Here is a 22,639-nt window from a genome sequence, read left to right on the forward strand (position 1 = left end):
CTGTCCTTCGTGCTTAAAGTGGTTCGCTGGAACATTCGCAAACAATATGCCAACTGAACCCCACGGGGGCACAAGGTCCAGATGTGGCCAAAACTGAACCGCTGCCTGCATTTCTATGAATTGTTCCCGGTTCCTTTCGCACTGCCAGCGCTGCTGTTCCCGTCGCGTTATGTCACCTCGGCGTATATAGTTAGAACGCTGTTCGAGTTGCTCGAGCGCAACGCTAAACCGTGATCACTTCGTTAGGTTTGATTTGGTTTAGCCGACAAATTTAATTGATCCGATTTATAATATATTCACGTAGCATTCTTTTGGTCGGGACCGCAAGACTGCTCGCAAATCAGCAGAAGTTTGAAGTAAGCGCCGTATGTGCGTGCGTTAATTAGAAGCGAGTATTCCCTCTCGTCTTTGCTAACTCGTTTTTTTTTTTTATATAGTGCCGCCCATCGAGTTAGGCTGGTGTGTTGCACCGAAGTTTGACAGAGGGCCGAAGGTACAGTGTCCTAAATTCCTGGACTTCAGTCCTGGCGAATATATATATATATATATATATATATATATATATATATATATATATATATATATCGTTGCTTATCATTTTTAAAGGGAAAGACACGACGAGCTTCCTGCATTCAGGAACAACATGCCTTTTTCTCGGCTTTATTTCTGAACACATCGCCACACGCATGCACCAGCAGCCGTGCAGACACTGCGCAGCGCTCCGATCGTCGCACCCGGAAGGATCGACATCGCCATCAGCTGCCGCAGTTGTGCTACGCGTCGCTAGACGTGCTGCAGCTCCGGACTCCTCCTGCCAGACTCCGCCAGCTCGCGGCGACGTCTGTCACCGGGGCTCGTGCGGCTACGTCGGGCGTCGAAAGGGCGGCGCGTTTCCGGACGCAGCCGTGTACGTCGGCGTCGTCGAGTGCTGCCGCTGCGGTGCCGAGCGGCCAATCATCATCTGCATGGCGAGGTCGACGTCCGGGCCGAAAGGGCCGCCCCACGGTGCGCTCATCTGGTGCCACCCGGCCAGGTTCACGCCCAGCTGCGAAGGCTGCGGCTGCCGGGCAGCAGCTACTTGCGGCTGCTGTTGCTGCTGCTGCTGCTGCTGTTGCACAGGCTCTTGCTGCACCAGGGGCAGAGAGTGGTACCTGCGAGTTGTCGAGGAGGTTGGGTAGTTGAAGTCGAGTATTCCTGTTTCGGGGACTATCATGGCGCGTTGTTCGGTAAAAAAAAAGTGTCCCTAGCGATTTCAATTTTTAGGGAAGTATAAAGGTGGAGGTTATTATTATACCTATTCATATTTGTGAACTCTCCCGATTTTTGTTTTTCGTGAGGATTACGAATTTGGGCCCGTTTTACGGTTTTTTTACTTACGCCAAATGTTAGAACAATTAGTTCTATCCGCGAAAATGTATCGCGCGGCAGTCTTCGTAACTTCATTTGAAAGTTTTCTGATGGTGAAAGGATGAGAGAGGAATACTTGCTTCGAGCAACTATATAAAGAAATAGTTATTGAAGTGGATGAAATTCACTGTTATCTATACAAAGAATTCGTTGCTTAATATTTGCTGTTCCAAGCTTGCTCCTGCGAGGCGTGCTGCGTCTAAAGTAAACTATTCAATGCTGCTGGGCTAGTTGGTTCACTCTAGCGCAGAATAATGAGCCCATACTTTAGACAGGACAGTGATACTTATACGAGGGACAGACGCTTGTCCCTTAGCACCTCCTGTTTCGTGCCTGTCTCACTGTAACGTCTAAACTTAGCGCTTATTCCGAGCGAGAGTAAAATATTTGTTACTCAAGTGCGCTTGTATCGCTGGAAAGTTGTGTTCCCGGGGCAAGCTTAAAAAAGAAATAATGCGTGCTATCTTTTAGCACTGTTTTGCAAGCCAAAACACTACTAAATCGCAACATGGATGTTACGACTAAGTGCCGTGAATGCGTGTGTTTTTGGAAGGGAGTACACTGTCGACGTTGCCAACTGAAAGGTCTTGAAATTCGCGGATCCTTCGAAATATCATTTTTTTAAAACTTTAATGGTGCCTATTAAGCTGGTGCACTGTGGTGAAGTTCGACAAATGAGCGAAGGGGCAGTGCCCAGGATTTTTCGGACAGTTCATGTTTCTACACATCTGCACTCTATTGGGCTATAAGACGGTCTTGTGAGCTATTGAGGTCGTTTTAATTGTTAGCTGTGACGAATCTGTTGAGGGACTCGCATCGTATACATTTACAACCAAGACACGGGCCGCCGGAAATATATATATATATATATATATATATATATATATATATATATATATATATATATATATATATATATATATATATATATATATATATATATACATATATATATATATAGTCAAGCTTTTGACCGTGTCTTTACCGCTTTCCGAGTCTTGTTCTGCAGCGAAGTGTACCGCAGTTATGAGATACCGCCTAGCCAGCTCCCATGCGTCTCTTCGTAGCGAGCGCGCTGCGTCGTAGGCGAAGAAACGATGCCTTAAAGGGACACTAAAGTGAAAAATGATTTCTTCCGAGTCAGTAAATTACCTTCGTACAACACCAAAAACGCCACTCTAACAAGGATAAGACCAAACAAGCCAGAAAAAGCGTTTTGGATTTTGATGGCATCTTCTAGGGCCTACTAACTATATATAGCGGTACAGATTGACTTCATTGTGTTCTAAAGGAACCAAATATTAAACATGGCAAGTTTCGGGAACATTTACTTCGCCAACGCGGCCAAAATGCGAAAACATACTTTGGAATCCCTGACGTCACGCTGACGTACGGGCGCTGGAGTTTCGGCGCGAAATTCAAATACTGATACTTGGACCTTCATTTTCTCATCTAATAATCTTTTTTTTAATGACTGCCTGCAGGGTTCTCAAACAATCCTTCATTAGTCTAAACTGGTTTATTGTTTCGCTTTAGTGTCCCTTTAAACTGGACAAAAGACGACGACACGCACGATTCACAACCGTAATGTTGATAAAGAGCAGGACACACTTAACTAATCACACTCAATATATGGCAACTCCTCTTTGAGCAATGACCAAACCATCCCAAATTAGCATTCTGCCGTATAGCTACGGCGAACGCTTTGCCCAGTCCCGATTGGTTCGTTATAACACGGTTCTATAGAATATTGCGCGTACGCAATGGGAACAGGACTGACCGGTCAGCCGCAGGTCTGCCGCGCGAGTGGGTCGAGCCGCTGGCTGCAGGCTCCGGGAAGAGCGTCGGCGTGCCCATCAAGATGGCGCCGCCACCGTGGCCCGAGGACGCACCGAGCAGCGCGCCGTAGGGCTGAGCGCCGAAGCCCTGAGCACCGGCGCCCGCACAGCACACCTGCGCCGCGTAGGGGCAGGCGACGGCGGTGCCGGCCATCTCGTGGCCCGAGGCCGCGAAGGCGCACTGCTGGAAAGGGCCGCCGGCGTCGCGGCGCTGCGCAGGCTGGCCGGCTGCCGGTGGCCACAGCGCTGCGGCAGCACTGGACGCCGCAGCACGTGCTGGGCCCCGGTGCGGCGCTGGGTGAGGCACAACGTACGCATCGTGTCGAGCCAAGACGGCACGCTTCTTACATATATCGCTCAAAGAAGTGGCGAATGCCTTCGCTAGACGTTCGTATCGAGCCTCTGTGCCGCTGGACAGTGAAGTCTGACGCGTGCGGCGAGTAGCATTGCTTGGAGCCCGGGGGATATGTATGATGCAGATATGCAGGGGAATATGCGGGCGGTATGCGGGGGATATGCAGACTAAGCAGCAAGATGTGCGATAGCTGAATAATTTTAAGGGCGCCGGCGTGTTTAAGTCGCGGTGGTGTTGGTGCACCGTGGATGTGCGGTAACGAGCAACAGCTCGAGAGCGCATGCTCGCTGTTTAAAAGATAGGCCAAATGGGATGTCTGTGACATGTATGTGTGTCTACGTGGTTGTGTGCTTAGTTCTACATTCCTTATAAAGAATGCAGTGCTAAAGGAAGCACTTTGTTCTGGCTGTCGAGGTGTAGCCGACGGCGCTCAGACGGTAAAGACGCTCGGCGTAGTGCACGTGCGTTCTCACTGTCGCTCCTGTAATTGGCTGACGCCTGCTGTAACTTAAACTCCTGTGCCGAAGAGTTTTGAAACAGTGTAGAACGCGGGGGAGTACAGAGACAATCCGGAGCGTTAATGGCATTGATGCAGAAGCCAAAGGAAACCGTAAAATGAAGTTGGGTACAGCGCAATAGCGCATCTCGTGGTCGTCTTACTCGCGGTCTGCTGCTGCTGGCGGCTTGCCGTGGTCGCAATCGCGGTTCCGTTCAGTGTGCTCCTGGTGGCGTTGATGCTGTTCCTCTGCTGCTCGTGCTGCATTGCATAGAGAAGGCCGCCATGGAAAATGGTATTCGAGGGCTCTATCGCACGTAGGAAGTTATACATGGTAGGCGTAATGGCTGACAACGGCGCCGCAAGATAACCAGCCCTACGGCATACGCCAGCTCCAGTGTTCCAGCATCATCATCATTCTCTGTCCACTGTAGGACAAAAAGCTCAGTCTCGGCGACTTCATCCTCTGCCTGCAAATTTCCCTGTTCCGTCCCACCATCCATTTCTCTGCCGTCATCTCATCCAACTTATTTTTATTCTTCTGTAGACGTTTCATTATATGTTACCGCTGGTACATTTTCGTTAAGCTGAATATTTGTTACAGCCTGTCCACACGCGAATTCCGGTGCTTTCTGAATATCGGAGACATAGAATGGGTGCAGAAGCGCTGGTAGCGACGTCTAGTAACGCTGCGCAACCTAATGCGTTGGCAGACCCATTGAAAGATAAGCACATTCAAGGCCTGCTTAGCTCCGTAACTGATCGGCCCGCGGCCGACCACTGAATGTAAATCAGGAGTATGTGACACATATGAGGAGGAGGAGGGCAAGAAAGAGAGCGGGCATGCTTATCTGGACGCGGTTAATTCCTGCTATGCTGTCGAATTCGCCATCTTTTCAGCTCTCATTGGTTCAAAGGTCTATTACACACTTTCTGGTTGACTCAACGCCAACATGGCGGAATTAGAATCCAGAATACGACGACTCCTGAACGGGGTGTTGTGTTCGTCGCTTTCGTGGATAGGATTTGTAACAGTTGTCTGTCGGTTATAAGGCCATATCACTAAGAATCCACAGCCAAGTGGCGGCGTGACCTCTGCAGCGCTCTTTGCCTCAACAAGCTGGTCCGGATAACACAGTCATCGTGTATGATGCCCCTAAAGGTGCCGTGCGGATTTCCCGCCTGTTACTTCGTTCTAGCCGTGGCTGCTGCATTTGGAATATTCCAATCCCAAATGCATGCACTGCGCAGGGGACCACGAGAAACGCGCAGTAAGGCGATATATCGGATAACTGGATTTCATTGCAACTCATTTTGAACATGTAACAGCGACCGTGGACAAATCAGAAACTCGCCTGCATCGCACTGAAGAACTGCATCGAGTCAGGTCCGGCTGTTGCTTCATGCCTGGTCGGTGGCATCGGCGGTCCTGGCACAGCGAAGTGGTGTCTGGCCACCGCGGGGGTCACGGCCGTGGGCAGAAGCAGGGGCAAAGATGGCGTCAGGGTCGAGGGTCCAGCCGTAGCCAGAAGCGGCCAGCACAACACCGCTGCGTCGTGGCGTGCATAGTTCGCGATTGCACACCGCGACTTCGGCAACGAAGCAAGAAACGGAAATGTGCGCAGTGAACAGTGCAAAGTCGTTCGTTAGGAAACCTAGAAGCACCGCCCAGACACCACCAGAACGCGTTTCAGTTAATAAATGAACGCAAACCGCTACTTCCGAGATCAGATGGCTCCACAAACGCACTTTCCCACCTCGGACGTAACGTGAAATTTTGATTGCAGGAGGTGCCACAGAGTTAGGGGGTCCTCAGTCCGCGGCTCATCTGGTGAACTGTTCAGACTCTTCTGACGGTCGTCCACCGGGAAGCGTATGATTGCGCTGGGTCTTCGTGAGAATGACCCTGTCCGGTGTTAAGGAGGAAGCAACCAAGGCCATAGAGACAGGAGGAGCTAACCTTTTAATCCAGCCCTTCTCATTCTGAAGCGAGACCGTCTTCCTATAGCACACAAGTCTTGCCGTTCTAGTGCATATTTTGCTAGACCTAGGTGACTTGGGCTTTCTTTAGCACATTTTTCAGCAGATTTCTCATTTTTCTTGGACGAATCATCGCGAATTCGAAGAAATGTCTGTCGGGAAGTAAATACTGAATGTTACAGGCTGTCTTAAAGAGAAACAAAAAATTATGACACCACTGACGACTGTGTGTGCGTGTCTTTCTTAATGGAGACAGTATAGAAACAAATGTTTCCGTTCGTAAGACTCTTGGGACACATTTTAAACAAAAGCGACAACACACAAATTTACCCGCCATAGACGTGCGTTTCTACGATTTTCGGCGTCGTTACGATGCATGCCTGTAACACGCCCATGTTTGTCATTACAGATGTCCTCTATATCGTCGATATTGTTTTTAATTTGGGGATCTTTTTTTAAAGCGGGGCTTCGCAATAAACATTTAGGACGTGGTATCTGCCGGGAATATGAAATGTGGTTTGAATGTATGCCCTTTGCGAGAAAAAAGAAAATGAGAGCCCTCGTTTTAATCTATGCTCTTTGCGAGAGGAAAGAAATGAGAGCCCCTGCACAAGAGCGCAGAAAATAACGACACGCACGTGTTGCGGCTACTCCCAAAGTCACGTGAGCAGCAGGGGCCTGGGCGGTGTCGAAGAACCACCCCAGTTGCCGGGCGCTTCCGTCGGCTGCGTGTGGCAAGCCAGAACCATTCATTTGCGGATGAGCTGCGGAGACGAAGGAAACCGCATTTGAGCTGCATGCTTTAGACAACGACGACAACAGTGACAGCGACAGCAACGACAAACAACAACACGCTACAAGAAAAAACAACAGAGACAACAAACATGACAACAGATCAGCTGACTTGAGAAATTTAATGAAATACAGGAAATGGGAAAAACAGACCTCCTTTAAGCAGGCTCTCTCCAAATTCATCACCAACCCCAGCCAAGGGAACGGGCCTGGGAGCGGGAATTAATGTTAACGTATTATGCGGACTAGAAATTGTCTCGTCTTCATTTACAGTTGCCTTTTTTATTTTTTATTTGTGTTGATGTCCCATGATACCCGAGAGCGAAGAAAGAACTTGAGGTATAGAAGGTCGTGAAGAAGTTGAGGTTGATTTGCTGAATTTATTCTTGAAGTTGATATTGAGTGTTCGCTTGAGACTTGGATACCGAGTTTGAAGTTTACGGTTAAAAAATTTTGATTTTGATTTTGCCCATCGTAAGTAGTTAGGATATATTCATGAGAGCCCCCTTCCTCATAATTTTCTTAACATGTAGAATATATAATCAATTACACACCCCTCATAAAGATTGCCAATCGCATTAACGTCGCCAATCATATCCAAGAAATGTATGCGCCGCCATGTTTGAATTTACAAGCCTTCTAGTCATGAGGACTTACCAGCGGTGTTGCGCGTGTTCATAGTAAAACTACTATATAGGCGCATGTGATTACTCTTGAAACAGGAATACGAAGTCGAATATATTGTTTATTATAATCGGTCCTTTTATTTCAGAATTTGGGACACCGCTTCGTCGTGCGGTCGAGTCTCGCTAGTCGACATGGTTCTCAATTGAATAACCAGTATTCGAAATGCCGAATTTTTTTTTTAGGATGCTTCTTTCAAATATTTTTTTTCTACTTGATTATTGACGGGCTGATTGTAAACAGATATCTAAGTGACGAATCGATAACCACTGGGACAGAAACCTGACGCCATTGAGTGATTGAACGTCGTCGTAGATCTATCAGAGGTTTGCGTTGTAATAAAGCGCACAAAAATTATTCAAAGATCTATTGGATGTTCACTGGATTCGATATAGTCTTTATTCGATTCGCACTGCTTTTGCTGTCACCGATATTTGATTCGTATTGAATATGTTTTCAGTGCCACTATCTGCACGCTAACGACTTTGTTCTTTGTTTCTTCCACTGCTCCTTTTACACCCTATTAAAAAGATTAACTTATCATTTTGATATACGAAACGCGTATTTTCTGTATATTTGTACTAGGTTGGAAAATTTTGCTATACGCACAGTGAAAAATAGTCAATGAAAAATATTTTAACGACAACAACAACAAAAACGAAGACAACGACAACGACGAGAAGGACAACAATGACAACGACAACAGCAACCGGGCACGACATAATTAGTTTAGTAAATCATTAATTCGTAATTGCTTTGTTGAACTGTCCACAGCTGAAACTTCACTCCAGCGTATAAAAAATGCTATCGTTGGATTTGCGTCAAGCTCCTCACGCTAAAATAATTATTGAGGCATCAAACTTTGCGTAGGATGTATGATACGTTGGGCCTTATAGGGATAACTTAACGAATGCGTTTGCGAATTTCAGCTACCGAACCTAATGTGGAGTCTATAGAGAATGGCGGGAGGGTGATCGTGCACTTACGCACGGCGGCGCAGTCTCTGCCACAAGCAACCAGCGGGCTCGGCTGGCTGAATGGATGAGCTGCAGCGGACTGAGCGGCGGATGCAGTGCCTCCTCTGACGGGGGCCCCACGCAGTGATGGGGCCAGAGGACCGGAAAACCGGTGCACCTGGTCGCGAAATCAATCAATCAATCAATCAATCAATCAATCAATCAATCAATCAATCAATCAATCAATCAATCAATCAATCAATCAATCAATGTTTGATACAAGCCTCTTGCCCGTAGCTCACAGGCCATGTCGACCCTTTACAGAGTTAACTATGAGAGTGCAATAAGGCGCCATGAATTCGTAGAGGCGCCATTTCTGGCAAATGAATACAACGCAGACTCCACAAAAACACCACGAGCAGTTTTTTTTTTTTTTTCTTACCGTAGCGAGTGGTTTACGTTTTAGGCCTTTTAGATTCAGGTCTAAATTGAAGCTATTGAGAACCACGTTACGCTTTCGGCGTAAGTCGCAGATCGCACGAAGGATTTCGCTGGCTGTGAATTATGCAGACCAAACGGTTACGGTACCAGAAGTGCGTAGAAAGAAAGTAATCAACATGTTTTGCATAAATGCGAACGTCGATGCAATCGCAGGTTCGTGGTCTTAAAAGCTGGCTTCCCCGCAGTGTGAGTGTTTGTGAGGAGAAGACCACTTCACAGCCTAACCAGATTTATATACGACGTTCCCCACTTGGCCGTTAAACAAGGGGACAAAAGTGCTTCATTCACTTTTTATTTCGCCGGTATATCGCTTGTCAGTTGCGAACCTGGCGACTGTCATTTGAACAAATTTTTTTACGTGTTTCTGCGGCCTATACTGGGGGAGGGACAGATCGATTCTTTGCGGCTTGCACGCGAGCTTCGTTGTGCCGAACGCTCGAAAGCGGCACGTTCGAGGCCCGCGGGATTCACGTACGCTGTATGGCTGCGCAGCCGAGCGAGCCGCTGCAGTGGCCGAGACAGTGGCCGTCGGCCTCGTCGGCGTCGCCTGACCGGCGCCCGAAGACCGGGCAGCGCTGGCTGCCCGTCGCCTGTTCCTCTGCGGTGGAGGCAGCGAGTGGGGTAGCTGCTGGAAGTCCGGGCTGCTTCGATCCTGCGTCGCGGCTGTGGAAGCACTTGGCTCGTGGTCGCCAGAGCCGTCCATCTTGCTAGCAACCGCCTTGGCCCTGCGCTCCTGCTCCTTGCGTCGGCGGGCCTCGCGCGGGTTGTAGACGTAGCCTGCGGGATGACGGACGGGCCGTCTCGGTAACGCTTGTTCGCACTAGTCACACCACCGAGCTTCCTACATTCATTAACCGGAGGTCCGTTTGCCTTCCGTCTCCTTCTTGCAAAAGGGCGCGTCTTACGAGTCTCTGTAAAACTTAAGCCTCCACGCGTGAGTGGCGCATGCACGTCGATACCGGGGCAGCACGGCGACGGCGGCGGCAGCGCATGCGTGTCGAGCGTCGGTATAGTTTCTAATTGAAATACAAGTGGCGCCGCGGCGCTGTTGCTAGCATGCGAGTGATGCAACGCGGCTTCTTTTGAATAACATCTTTCAAGAGTCAGGATCCGCATTTTATAACTCCTCTTTTTTTCTTCCACATTTGTTAGCGGTCGTCGTTGGCTTGTCCGAGGCCTCAGAGAGATTGCGCTTTCAGCTACCATGTCTCGGATGCCAAGGCACTTCCTCATTATTATGATTATTTTGTCGTGTACGTTTTTGCATGCCCGTGTGGCGCAACGCGCAACCAATTTGGACGAGCGCGCGTGCCAGACAAACGAAAGCATCGTGCTTTAACGGGACTCGTTGGTGGAGTTGCCATACTTGCAGTATTTAAGAACCATTGGCCCTGCCTTCCTTTGTGTCGTCGCGTTAAAGCGATCTTGTTTTCATTTGTTTGAACGCTGGGTGCAAATGCCGACGTGCCAGCAGCTACATTTATTCATATGGAAAGTAACACAAATATATTGCAACTTATAGTCATCTTCATCAATGAACTACTGCGTGAGGAAAGCATATCTACGCATATCTGTTCCAATTGATTATGAACATAATCATAACATAATCTATTATTATATAAACTAGAACAGTATGGTGTGCGTGGAAAGTCGAACGGCCTTCTGCGTTCATATCTACAGTACCGAAGTCAGTTTATTTCAAACTGTAATTTCAATTCACAGGCTAAAAACATTAACCCTGGAGTCCCTCAAGTTAGCATATTTGGGCCGCTTTTATTCATTGTCTATATAAACGACATTTCTGGCTCTGTTACATATTGTCAATAGGGCGGCTATGCAGATGATACAGAAATTTTTTTTCTCAAGGTTATAAAGCCAGATAGGATGGTGTCTTTAGCAAATGATGCACTTGCACAGGTATTAAATTGGCTAAGAAGAAATTGCTTGAAAATCAACACAAAAAAAGAAAAACACAGGCTATATTTTATCGCACTAAGCGCACAATTCTTAAATTGACAGAAACCTTATATCTTGATAATGATGTAGTTAGTATTGTTAACGAGGTTAAGGCGTTGGGTGTTACATATTCAGAGACACTATCATGGAAGAAGCAAGTGGAAAATATCTGCAACAAATTAAATTGCGTCACTGGACCGATTAATAAAAACCGTCAAATATTACCCCTAAAAGCTAAACATTTAATTTACAATCGATCGTTTTTATCAACAGTACATTATTGCCACCCTCTATAGGGCTATACATCATTAGATAACATTAAGAAACTCAGTCCATGTCAAAAGCGCGCAGTTCGTGCAATTGCTAACGTTTCATACGCTACTCATACATCTCCTTATTTTAATGCATTTAATATACTAAAGGGGGAATTTATCTACGCATTCCGTCTTCCCTGTACTTAACGTTTCGCCATTAAAAGCGATAACACTGACTTTATCGGTTCTTTTCGTTTAGCAAAGCGACACTGTCTATACAACACAATTCAAGATTCTTCGCTTCAGCGATTATGCCGCACAAATTATGGAAATCAGTCGCTATCATTCCAACTAGCTGCGCTCTTAAGCAAATATGCCAAGCATGGGGAAATCGCCGAGACTGCATGCACGCGCACGTTTTATATCTGTTGTTATCAAGTCAAGATATTATTTAGTTATACCCATCAAGCCGTTCTTCCGCCTGCGGCTTGCTTAGTTTCAGCAACACTGTGTATTATTTATCGCAGCAGTCGCAGAACGCTGTCAATTGTACTTGTAGCGCATGTATTTGTCAATGACTGTCTTATTCCTTTTTCTCGAAGGCTGTGCATGGTTTTTTTTTTCAGTTTTTGTTGTACGAACTTCTTACTATACGTCAGAAATTTTTCTCTTGGCGTATTTTTGGCTTTCTCTTGATCTCTATACTTCCAGAATTCTGAGGTTATTTTAATTTTACAGGTGATAGCAGATGGTAAACTGTTTTCGTTGCCTCTTTCCGTTTTACATTTCATATGCTCGATATGACATTGATTTCTCAGCCTCATATATTGCGAGATGTTTCTTTTTCTTTTTTTATCTATTATACATTTGCTTGTTTTTATTCCACAGCTCTGTAATCCGTTTTGATCCTGTATTTCAGATATTCCCACGTTGTATGACAAATTAAAACCCATTCCGCTCTTTGTTTGCGTAAATTATAGGTTATTTGTATATCTTTTGTCAAAGTGTATCTTTTTTCAATAAATATGTTTAGTTGTTTCCCAGTCACATTTATTTAAAAGTGTACCGCGACCAGTGGCGTAGCTAGGTCGTCTGGCACCCGAGGCCCATAGGTCTTCAGTCACCCCCCCGGGTGTAGTCGAGGATGGCGAGGATATCGACAATTTCTGGGTGTGTTCAGACGTATACGACACCCCCCCCCCCTCCCCACTGGCCCCTTGCACCCGGGGCCGACGGGCCCCCCCCCCCCCCCTTTGCTACGCCACTGACCGCGGCTCTATTGCTGCTGGACTTTGTAGGGGGCCGGAGCCTTGCCAAGTTGCAGTTAGCGGCTTTTTTCCCGTCACCCCGATATTTCGCGTGGAGAAATAAACTTCCTTTGATTGATTGAATTATTTTTAACCGGAAAATACATTTTACTAACGCTTAACTTTGCATAAATCAGCAAACAGCCTTCGATTACCAAACAATTGAAACTATAACTATAGTGAAAATATTGTTCTAATATTCCTTTCACATTTTGCAATTATTTATTCAATCATCCAATAGCTCAGCCATTCTAAAAAGAAAAAAAAAACTTGGAGCACGGTTAAGCTTTGCCTTTAAGAGGATGCTTTAGCTCGGCTGCTCCCATCTAAATACATGTAAAAGGAGAATTCGTTTTTCTAGACAACCACTGCACCAAATTTGACGAGGTCTGTTGCAGTTAAAAGAAAAACGTTAAATCTAGTGACTGTTTCGAATTTTCGATCTAGATTGTCAATTTCTCCCTAAAACTTGGCGAAAATCGCAAATTTCGAGGAGACTATCAAGTTTACAACTCTAACTCGTCAGTGAAAAACAACATCACAATGCTCGGAACTTCATATTATAGTACATCAAAAGCGGACAAAATCGATATGTGAAATATGAATATAAAAAAAATTTAGTAATATGTAAATACAGCTTTTGCAGAACCCCTTGTACGCAACGTAATGCATTCACGTAATTGATTGTAATTAGATGTAAATGTAAAACTTTGGCCGCTTTGAATGATCTACTGGATGCCATTTACAGAACCGCGATATCTGTTGTTGATGCATCGCTATTAATTTGTAAACTTCGTGCTTCAATTTCTTCCGGACTTTCGAATTTTTGAATATTCTCTTAAGAAAATTCATGCCCTAAATCGAAATTCCGTTGCCTATATCGTCATTATAATTAAACTTTCTTTATCAAATACAACAAATTTCATTAAAATCGGTCCAGGGGTTACCTCGGAAAAGCGTTTACGGGTTTTACATGTATTTAAATTTAAAATATGGGGTTTTACGTGCCAAAACCATTTTCTGATTGCGAGGCACGCCGTAGTGGAGGACTCTGGAAATTTCGACCACCTGGGGTTCTTTAACGTGCACCTAAATCTAAGTACACGGGTGTTTTCGCATTTTGACCCCGTCGAAATGCGGCCGCCGTGGCCGGATTCGATCCCGCGGCCTCGTGCTCAGGAGCCCAACACCATAGCCACTGAGCAAGCACAGCGGGTTATATGTATTCGAATAGGTCACGCCGTTGTTGGGTCCGAGCTAAAGGTTCCTCTTAAAGGGACACTAAAGGCAAATACTAAGTAGACGGGGACTGTTCAGATGCCATTCCAGAAACCTCGCAATGCTTCTTTCGACCAAGAAAAGGCTTAGTTTACTAGAAGATTGCATCTTAATGGTCCGAATACCTTTTTCAAAATTCAAATCTCCCGCCATCCAAACGAGGGAGTGGTGAAGTTGCATACGCCATCACCACCCTTTGCTGCCGTCGCTGAGTAAAACGGCGCCAGACAGACGGCGGTACCGAGTCAAGACAGAGCAGTACGTGGGTTCGACGTTGCAGCTGCTTTTGAGTAAAGTGGCCTATAGACCGTTCAGGCATCCCGAGACATCACATGGAAGTTTAATTCTCTGCTACTTGCACTTAGTGCGAGTTTCGCGTGCCAGCAAAAGCAGCGCAGCACTGCGCGATAACGAAACTACTGAAACGCGAAAGCCCGGGCCCGGGCACAGTCGAGAGAAAACGAAACCTTCCGACGGCCTGCGTGGTTACCAAGGGTAACTTCAACGAGTTCGTTTTTCTAAAAATGAAATAGAACTGGGCATGTAACATTTTATTTCATCTCATAATACAAGGACGTTTTTTTTTCAACGAGTAGTTGAGTACTAATGACAGTATTTAATTGAGTGCTTTCGTCATCGGGCAAATGCTTGAATGTCCCGGGGAAGTCTCTGATCGTCTCCTGCATTCACCTCAATTTCTCGATTATTAAGGATCTGTTCGCGATAATATTTACGCCTTAGAGATTATCGAGCACTAATGTATCACTTTAGCTAGGCTTAATATTTGCCTTTGGTGTGCCTCTAAGAGTGGAACGCGATATTATTCGAAGATCCCTGACTGCTTCTCACGCTTCCCGGCAACTGCAGCTTATGTAACCTTAATGTTTTTCTGGAAACGCTAGCAGCGAACGCTTTGAAGGAAGGCAAGCTTTCTGGCTCCTTTTTCTACTCCCCTCACCCCCACAGCGGGCGCCGCCGCTGCCGCGGAAGCGCGGAGGCAAGCGCCATCTGGATGGCGTTGCAAGGAACCGAGCGGGGTGCGCCGCTCCTGCTCAGTCATAAAACTGCAGCTGGAAAAGGGGCTTGTGTTTGAGTTTCCGCGTAACAGAATTACGTTTTCTCGTCCATTACGATTACAATCCGACGCTATCGCGTCTGTAGGTTGTGCATAAAGTCATACATTACGAATTTTCTTAGCATTTTACTTTGAGAAATTCAGTTATTTCAGTAACGCCAATGCGCCACGCGGAGGAAGACTCGGGTGGTTCGGGATGCGTGGTTAGGGATGATTTTTCCCTAACGGACAACGCCGCCGACGCCGACACCAGATTTTCTGCGACACGCCCGGGGCCCTTAACGCTATCGTGTAAAAAAATTTACTCGAGTATCTTTTTTTGTGTGTGCGACAGTAAGTATACCTGGATACTTCCTTCTGTGGACAGCGGCAGCTTCGGCCGCCTTGCGCAGGTAGGGCTCTTTCTCGGCTGCGCTCAGGGATCGCCACAGCTTACCCAGCCGGCTGCTCACGCGCTGGTTGTTTTCCTGCACGGGGTGCGCCGGTGAAGTAGGGCGTTATTATATCGTGGCTATACGCTATTGCTAAAAGCTGGACTCGAGGGCATTGTGATCGAAACCTATTTACGGCACTAATAAAGGAGACCAAGACGTTAACATGACATGCACAGGATGGGACGTTGGACGTCAGCAGCGGCTTTGCTGCAATTATGACTGCGTCCACGAAAGACACGATCGCGTCAAACATCGAGAATACACAACATGTAATAATTCGAGCCGCCCATCATGCGCACGCACCACGTATCGTCATTAGGCATTAATAAATAAATAAATTACTTATTTTTTTTGTGGCCATGAGAAGCTGAGGCCTTGGTTATGGCGCACATAAACATCCTTTTTTTCATGCAATCAAACCTCTTTATTTGAGATCCCTGCAGAAGATGTGCTAGTGTAGTTATAGGCTTCTTACACGCAAAGGGCTCCGTTTATGAATCGTAGTGACAAGTATAATAGCAAGAACGTACACTTGGTTCTGCACATAACCCCCGAGTGCAAATTAAGAGGACTACAAATTGTCATACGGCTTTAACAACGCGATTACACTCACTAAAAGCTCGAACACACTTTTATAGAAAGCCTGCGCTAGTGGATGATTGATGAAATAATTACAGAAAACACGGTACTGAAATATTATATTCACTTTAATTTTAGTTTGTGCTTAAGTAATCGGGGGTTGTTTGCAGATTTATACAAGGTTAAGCGTTATTAAGCTGTGTTTTTCTGTTTAAAATGATTTGAGACAAGTGATTATGAACAGACATCCGCGGAACTGACGTGATATAAACACTTTTTTTATTATTATGCGTAGTACAGCTACTATGGCGTAATAGTTCTGCGGAATCCCGCAAGGGGGAGAGAAGTAATTAATAAAGGGAAAATCATGGCTTTTCTTTCCAGGAACCCGTATGGGTTTCCTTTGTAGCAATTGCTACGGTTGGGTGGATATCTGATTTTTCCTTTATTAATTACTTCTCTCCACCTTGCCGGTTTCCGCAGAACTATTACGTCAAAACTCTTGCCTTTGCTTCGAGTTGTTGATAAGTTCGACTTCGCCCTGCCATCTGCTAGCCGCCTGGTTAGCTCAGATGGTAGAGCGGCTACCCTGGAAAGGCGGTGGTCCTGGGTTCGAGTCCCGGATCAGGGCGAATTTTTCTTCAACTGCAAAGCTTTTCTTTCGAGGAACCCGTATGGGTTTCCTTTGTAGGAATTGCTACGATTGGGTGTATGTCTGATTCTCCCTTTATTAATTATAGCTACTTCGCAGCGAAATGAGCTGAAAATTAAAAGGAAGATCGACTCATTTTGAATGTGCCGAAAAGGGGAGCCAAATGATTTAAGCGTTATTACGCATACTGAAGTTGCGTAGCTCTTGCCTGCGGAACTACCAACGTAAAGGGAGCATTCAGTGCTGCCGAGGACCAATGCAGCAACGAAAATTAGAGCCACGTTTTGAAAGGAAAGCTTTCCGAATTTTCGACAGAGCATTTCGAATACGTTAAGGAAGTTGACATTCCCCCCGACATGCACGCACGTGATGCTCTTATAAACGGGTACACTGGCTGCACGTACATTGGGATTCTCAGCGGCCACCGATCGCCTTCTCTCCTGTGCGAACAGCATAAAGGCGTTCGGAGGCCGCGGAATGCGCGATCGCAGCTGGTAACTGTGTTGGACTTCGCTGCTCATCGATGGACCCGGAACGCTGAGATCGACGACCTGCGTGGAATACATAGGTGCCCGAAAGTGTGGATATATAATTGTCTGTCTGTATGTGTCTGTCTGTCTGTCTGTCTGTCTGTCTGTCTGTCTGTCTGTCTGTCTGTCTGTCTGTCTGTCTGTGTCTGTCTGTCTGTCTGTCTGTCTGTCTGTCTGTCTGTCTGATGTGCTGTTTCGTTGTACACATTTCAAGTATACATAACTATTGATCATTGACTTTGAACAGGTAACGTTTACAAGTACATATGAGTGCCATACTGGTCCGCAGTAGTAAATGAATACGCGACAGCATCTTAAAGTCTTATGCCGTTGAGTCGCACAAGGGCTTCTAGCCGTGCGGTATGTATGAATACGTGGGTTAATGCACATATTTAGCACAGTGGAGACGCACTATAATGGACAAAGGCATACCGGAGTAATGATCCCAGCTCGCCAGCTCGACAGCACCTTGTGACGCTTTTGTCGACAACACGCTAAATGTCCTTGTTTTGCCCGACTGTTTTCTCCAGAAAAGGAAAGGCTAGTATTTTTTACGACTGTGTCGATGTCTACGCGCATGTCACAGCACATGAGTGACAGACAGTCGGTCTTTGCAAGCCTCATTTATACGCGCTTATGTTGAACACGCAATGGAAAAGTGCGTGTGCCAACTTGGCTGCATACCTCTGTCTTCCGATATCACGGTAAACGTGCGCTAACAAGCCTCCGCTTTGTCAAAAGTTTCAGATATTATCTGACAAGATTTTTCCAGAAACTAACCAAATTCAAAAGAGTTACCCGGTCTCTGCGCTAACACCTTTCAAGGGATCCCGAAACACCGGTAGCTTAAGACTGCAGATCTGTTGGATACATCTTGTGATGCTCTGCTGCCAGACAAAGCTTCACTAGATGTTGCTACCAGCGCCGTTACCGCCGTCCACGGCTCCGGTAACCCGGTAATCCGTAAACAACAAGTTCATAGACAAGTTAAAACTACCTATACAGGTAGCTTTAGGCAAATATAAAAGCCTAAATGGGCAGTTTCAGGACAAGGTAGAGCTGCCTATAGGTAATTCATGACAAACTGCCTATATAGGTAGTCCTAGGAGGAGAAGGTAAGACTACTTATATATGTAGTTATACCGTTTAGGGTACCATTTATATAGGCGCAGTTTACGGATTACAGGGTTACCGAAGCCGTGGGCTGCAGTAACGACGCTGTTGTGTATATAGCTTTGTCCAACTACGATGCGTATGAAACACTATTGTGTTGCGTGGGTGTCCTCGTCAAAAAAAAATTATAAAAAGACCGAATGCTAACAATTATGTTGTTGCCAACGCTTTGCACCACCCATTTAGTAGGATATATGATAAGTCACTGCAGCGCTAGCTTTATATATGCTCCACGGTTAAAGGCTAAACTCCATGAGCGCGATTTTGTGCGCGACAGCGACGAGCGACGGCTTCGAGCGACGGATCGGGCCGCCGCGTGAACAGATCGCTTGGTCTTGTCGCGCGATCGCTCGGTTCTGCAAATCTAGAATTCGTCGCTCGTCGCCCGGAAGTGCTATGAGCGACTAGCCAATAGCGCAAAGCCGGAACTGGATGTACATAACTCCAGCACTTCCGATTGTCGCACGGAACGAGCAAACGATTGAATCGTACGTGCAAGGATAAGAACCTACTGCAAGACTTTCAGAAATATTTTATGCTGCTTTTTACAGCAAAATACATCAACTTAAGTTAATAAATCACACGTCACGCTAGTTTCGGCGCCTATATTGCTGCCCTCATACCGGCAACACTGGGGAGACGTCGCTTGAAGTCATCGCTCACATGGGGTGCAACTTGTAGGCGACGAGCGAACGCGACAACCATCTCCATCACGTCGCTTGTCGCTGTCGCGTGCAAGATCGCTTGCATGGGGTTTATACTTAAACTCTGCGTCACAAGACGTCGCTAGAAGCGTTGCTGCTGCCATACGCCATCCCCGGTAATACGGTATTCCGCAAACGGGTAATACGTTTACGGCCAAGCCCTCCATAGCCAGAGGGGAGGCCACAACTATGTCGCCCTCTACGCCACCCCCGAAATTTCTGTCAGTAGGCGGCCTGTGCAGACCCTCCCCCCCACTCCGCTGTCTCGCCACCAATCAAATGCCTCCCCCCCCACCCCCCCAAAGAAAGAGAGGCTTCTGGCTACGTCACTGAGGCTCTTGAGTTGTTCCTTCAAATCTGCGCGTACCACATCAAGCTCCGGCATCGTAGCTTCTTCCGCTGCGTCTCCTGCGCCGTCTGCAACAGCCAGCGCTTGCGGTTGGTCGTCTGCAGCCGCGGAGTCAGAAGCGGACGACGATGCATGACCGTCGCCGGGACCTTCAGCTACAGAGCCGAGACTTTCCAGAAAACCACTCTGGTCGAAGGATGAGCTGCTGCTCACCGACGAGTCGTTGTCTTGGTCATCATCGTCGTCCAGGAATGTAGCTGCAGCGACAGAGTCCATCTCATCACCACCGCTTAACGCTGTTCACCGCGGGTAAAATGTTCACAGGAGTGGATTCTCGGTTCTGTTGATCAAACATTGCTCAAACATTGCTCAAACCAAAGAGCGCGAAACACCAGAGCCACATAGATGAATGGAGCACTGTGGTGCGCATCTCTGCGCCTTCATCTTCTTGCGCTCTTGGTTTGAGTAAAGTGTTGAATTGGTGTTACGTGTTTAAGCGGATGAAGCCAAGAGACAACGTAGCCAGGTAAAAGGCAGGGGAAATTAAGTATTACCGTATAAAGCCAACAGACAATGAAACCAAGGAAAGCATCGGGGAAATTAGCTGTAGTTCAATTTGAAATGTAGAAAATAATAAAGAAAGGGAAATGGAAGTGGACTAAAAGATAACGTGTCGCCGGTGGGAGCCGTACGCGTGACGGCTATCAAACCATCCACTAACTTGGGCATTTATGTTTGTTAAATTTAGCCCTAGGAGTGTTAGCCAGCGCCACTGGGAGCCAAGGTGGGCGGATATGGAGCATTTTTTTTTACCCGATGGCGTGGCGTAATACATGGTCTTAGGAGAGCGGGAAAGTGGCTAATAAACCCTAGCATGCTCCCTGATGACATCAAGGCTGCCAGATTCGAGACCCTCCCAATAAATAAACGAGAGAAGAATGGGAACCAAGGGGCTCGATTTTGTTAATCATTACCATATAACGCCAAAAGACAATGAAGCCAAGGAAAACATCGGGCAAATTACTTGTAGCTGTAGTTAGCTGTATTTGTTTGACGTCACCTTCCTATCACATTTTATTCCATACAGTCATCCCCTTGTATCTTACGCGATTGTTCTTTCTTCATCTTTTTTTTTACATCTTGCACCGAAGCTAATGATAGTAGGCGAGCACCGCCATATATGAAGGTATTGTAAAATAACTACAATTCGAGGGGAGTACTTATGTTTGAGGAATTGCCGCGACATATTGCAAGTTAATCATAGCGACAATACGGAAGCAGAGGGACTAGACACACAGGACCAGCGCTGTGCAACTTTGGTCAGCCAACGTCAGTCGTGCGCGCACGCTTCTCTGTATTCGTCTTTTCGCGCTGGCCAACTTACGGTCGCTACGACCGACCGTCCAGTGCGGGATTCTTCGACGTGCTTCGAAATAGCGGCACCGCCGGCGTTCTCGAATTCCGCGTTTTTTGCGGGAAGCGGACGCTGCGGCCGGGAAATATGGATGACGGAGAATGATTAGCAAGGTGCGCCACACGACTCTTTTGCAGTCTAGTCATAGAAAAAAAAGATGTTAAGGAAAGACTCATTGGGAGAAAGGTGCTTACGGCGTGATAGGCAAGCCACTAACTTCTAGCGGACTAGTGCGTGAAGACTACGGGAGAGAATAGATCAGTTAGCGAGGATAGATCGTCACGAGAGCACCACTATAAGAGCTACCGTGACTGAAGGTGATTGGGAGCCTACTTCCCAAGAGTCAATGCGCAGGTAGGCGGCGGAGAGGAGCGGCGTTAGAGGAGGTTGGCTTGCTGAGGCTAGCTGCCTGCTGACATGCTCCCTCGTGGTTTCCTTTTTCTCTTTCCTCCCTCCGCGAAAAAGACTGGATAGCCACATGACAACTTGAGCCTTTTCGTAAAAAGTATAAAGGAAAAGCTAATAGGGGCTTTACCGCAGGATTGGCAAGCGTTAACCTCCAGCCGACGAGCGCGCGGAAACTATCGGGGAGAGAGCTGGGCCGATCGGAGTTTTAGATTTTGCGCAAGCAAACAGGTTTGTTGGATACCTAAAAGAGCCTTGCGCACGCAAAGCGCCAAGCCCGGCTTGCGTTCTTTCGAACCCGTTTGAGGTTCTCTTGTAAGCCCGGCGGTCTGCGTGCCCCAACTTTGCGTACGCCAAGTCTAAAGCTCCCTAATGCCCTGAAACGCCCGACGACCAAGGAGGCGGGCCTATTTCCCAAGAGCCAACGCGCAGATGGGCCCCGAAGCACGACTCTTTCGAGATCGGGCAGCGTGCGTCGCCCGACCCCGGAGGATGCACGCCCGAAATACAAGGAGGGGTGGAGTCGGAAGAGGTTGGCCTGCCACTGCTGAAAGTCCTTCCACACACGTCTGCACGCCGACCAGCAAGAAAGCGGTGGTGGCGCGCGGGTAGAAGGACTTTCGCCGAGGCTATAGGTGCCCGACGTCATCCGTCCTCCACGGCCGGGGAGCCACTCGGACTTGCCCGGTCGCGCGTGCGGCAGAGTCGAACGCCATGGACCCCCCTCCGCAGGCGTGGCGCATATACTGAAGCTTACGTGTGTTCAAGCCGGACGGCTTCATGGCGGTCGAGGCCTCGGGCGCGGTCGCGCGTCGGGGGGTGGTCGGTCCCGGCCGGAGTCCTGGCGAGAGCACCCCGCTGTTGCTGGAAGCGGGAGCGACAGTGTTCGGGCGGGACCTCGGCAGAAGGGCGCCTCGATTTCGGCACGCGGGAACGAGCGCCCGCGCGAGAGGTGCGTGAGTTCGAGAACGAAGTGGCACGCGCGCATTTCTTCCTCGTCTCTATCGTGCATTCCATATATGGGCTTTTACCGAAGAGGAAGCGGAGCTGGTGGTGCGAGCTCTTGGCATTCTTTGTTCTGTTCTGTAACAATGGATCTTACCCGACTACGGGGTTTCATCCAAGAAGCAGCTGTGCGGATTACAATCACGTTCTTTTCTTCTAAATGACAGAATCGCCAAAGTAAAGCTAAGAATGTTGGAGCGTGGGTGAGAAAGAAAATGCAGAAATGAGAAGAAAAAAGAATACTAATTTTGAGATGAAATAATTGATAATGAAGAAATAAGAAGGAAGCAATAGATACCTTTGGAAATTTAGTAAAGCAGTAGCGTTGTGTTCCTAATAAAAATTGTCAATTACAATGCAGGCGTCCCTGTGGCTGACAACCAGTGAAGAGACACCGAGGCGGCGTATGGCTGGCGAAGTTAGTGACAGCCCGAACCGGAGAAATGGAGCTTCTAAAAGTTTACTTTGTCTTAAAGATCGACGGGAAAATATTAGATTCTCTGGAGACCTTCTAT

At 47.3% G+C, this 22,639-nt stretch overlaps 1 protein-coding gene across 2 annotated transcripts; it reads right to left on the reverse strand.

Annotated features, from left to right (window-relative positions):
- Positions 1 to 627: 627 nt before the first annotated feature.
- On the reverse strand, positions 628 to 22,043 carry LOC142585092 (uncharacterized). Of its 2 annotated transcripts, XM_075695601.1 has the most exons (11): positions 21,877 to 22,043; positions 19,319 to 19,557; positions 16,949 to 17,095; positions 15,223 to 15,346; positions 9,485 to 9,786; positions 8,539 to 8,686; positions 6,715 to 6,840; positions 5,452 to 5,645; positions 4,261 to 4,357; positions 3,188 to 3,539; positions 628 to 1,151 (listed from the first exon to the last, which is right to left on the reverse strand). In XM_075695601.1, the coding sequence occupies exons 1-11, from the start codon at positions 21,899 to 21,901 to the stop codon at positions 863 to 865; spliced, it is 2,043 nt and encodes a 680-aa protein (XP_075551716.1). In that variant the 5' UTR covers positions 21,902 to 22,043; the 3' UTR covers positions 628 to 862. The 2 variants fall into 2 exon arrangements, with proteins under 2 accessions (XP_075551716.1, XP_075551717.1); XM_075695602.1 differs by lacking the exon at positions 19,319 to 19,557.
- Positions 22,044 to 22,639: the final 596 nt, after the last annotated feature.

This window comes from Dermacentor variabilis, chromosome 6 (assembly GCF_050947875.1).
Source record: "Dermacentor variabilis isolate Ectoservices chromosome 6, ASM5094787v1, whole genome shotgun sequence".
In the NCBI taxonomy this organism is placed as follows: domain Eukaryota; kingdom Metazoa; phylum Arthropoda; class Arachnida; order Ixodida; family Ixodidae; genus Dermacentor; species Dermacentor variabilis.

Bases quoted from the DNA above. Each gene is read 5' to 3' on its own strand.
- LOC142585092 (XM_075695601.1), bottom strand. From the start codon at position 21,901: ATGAAGCCGTCCGGCTTGAACACAC. The intron at 15,347-16,948 runs GTACGTGCAGCC...CACCCCGTGCAG, and splicing joins TGGCCGCTGAGAATCCCAAT to GAAAACAACCAGCGCGTGAG. The intron at 1,152-3,187 runs GTCAGTCCTGTT...GACAACTCGCAG, and splicing joins GGCAGACCTGCGGCTGACCG to GTACCACTCTCTGCCCCTGG.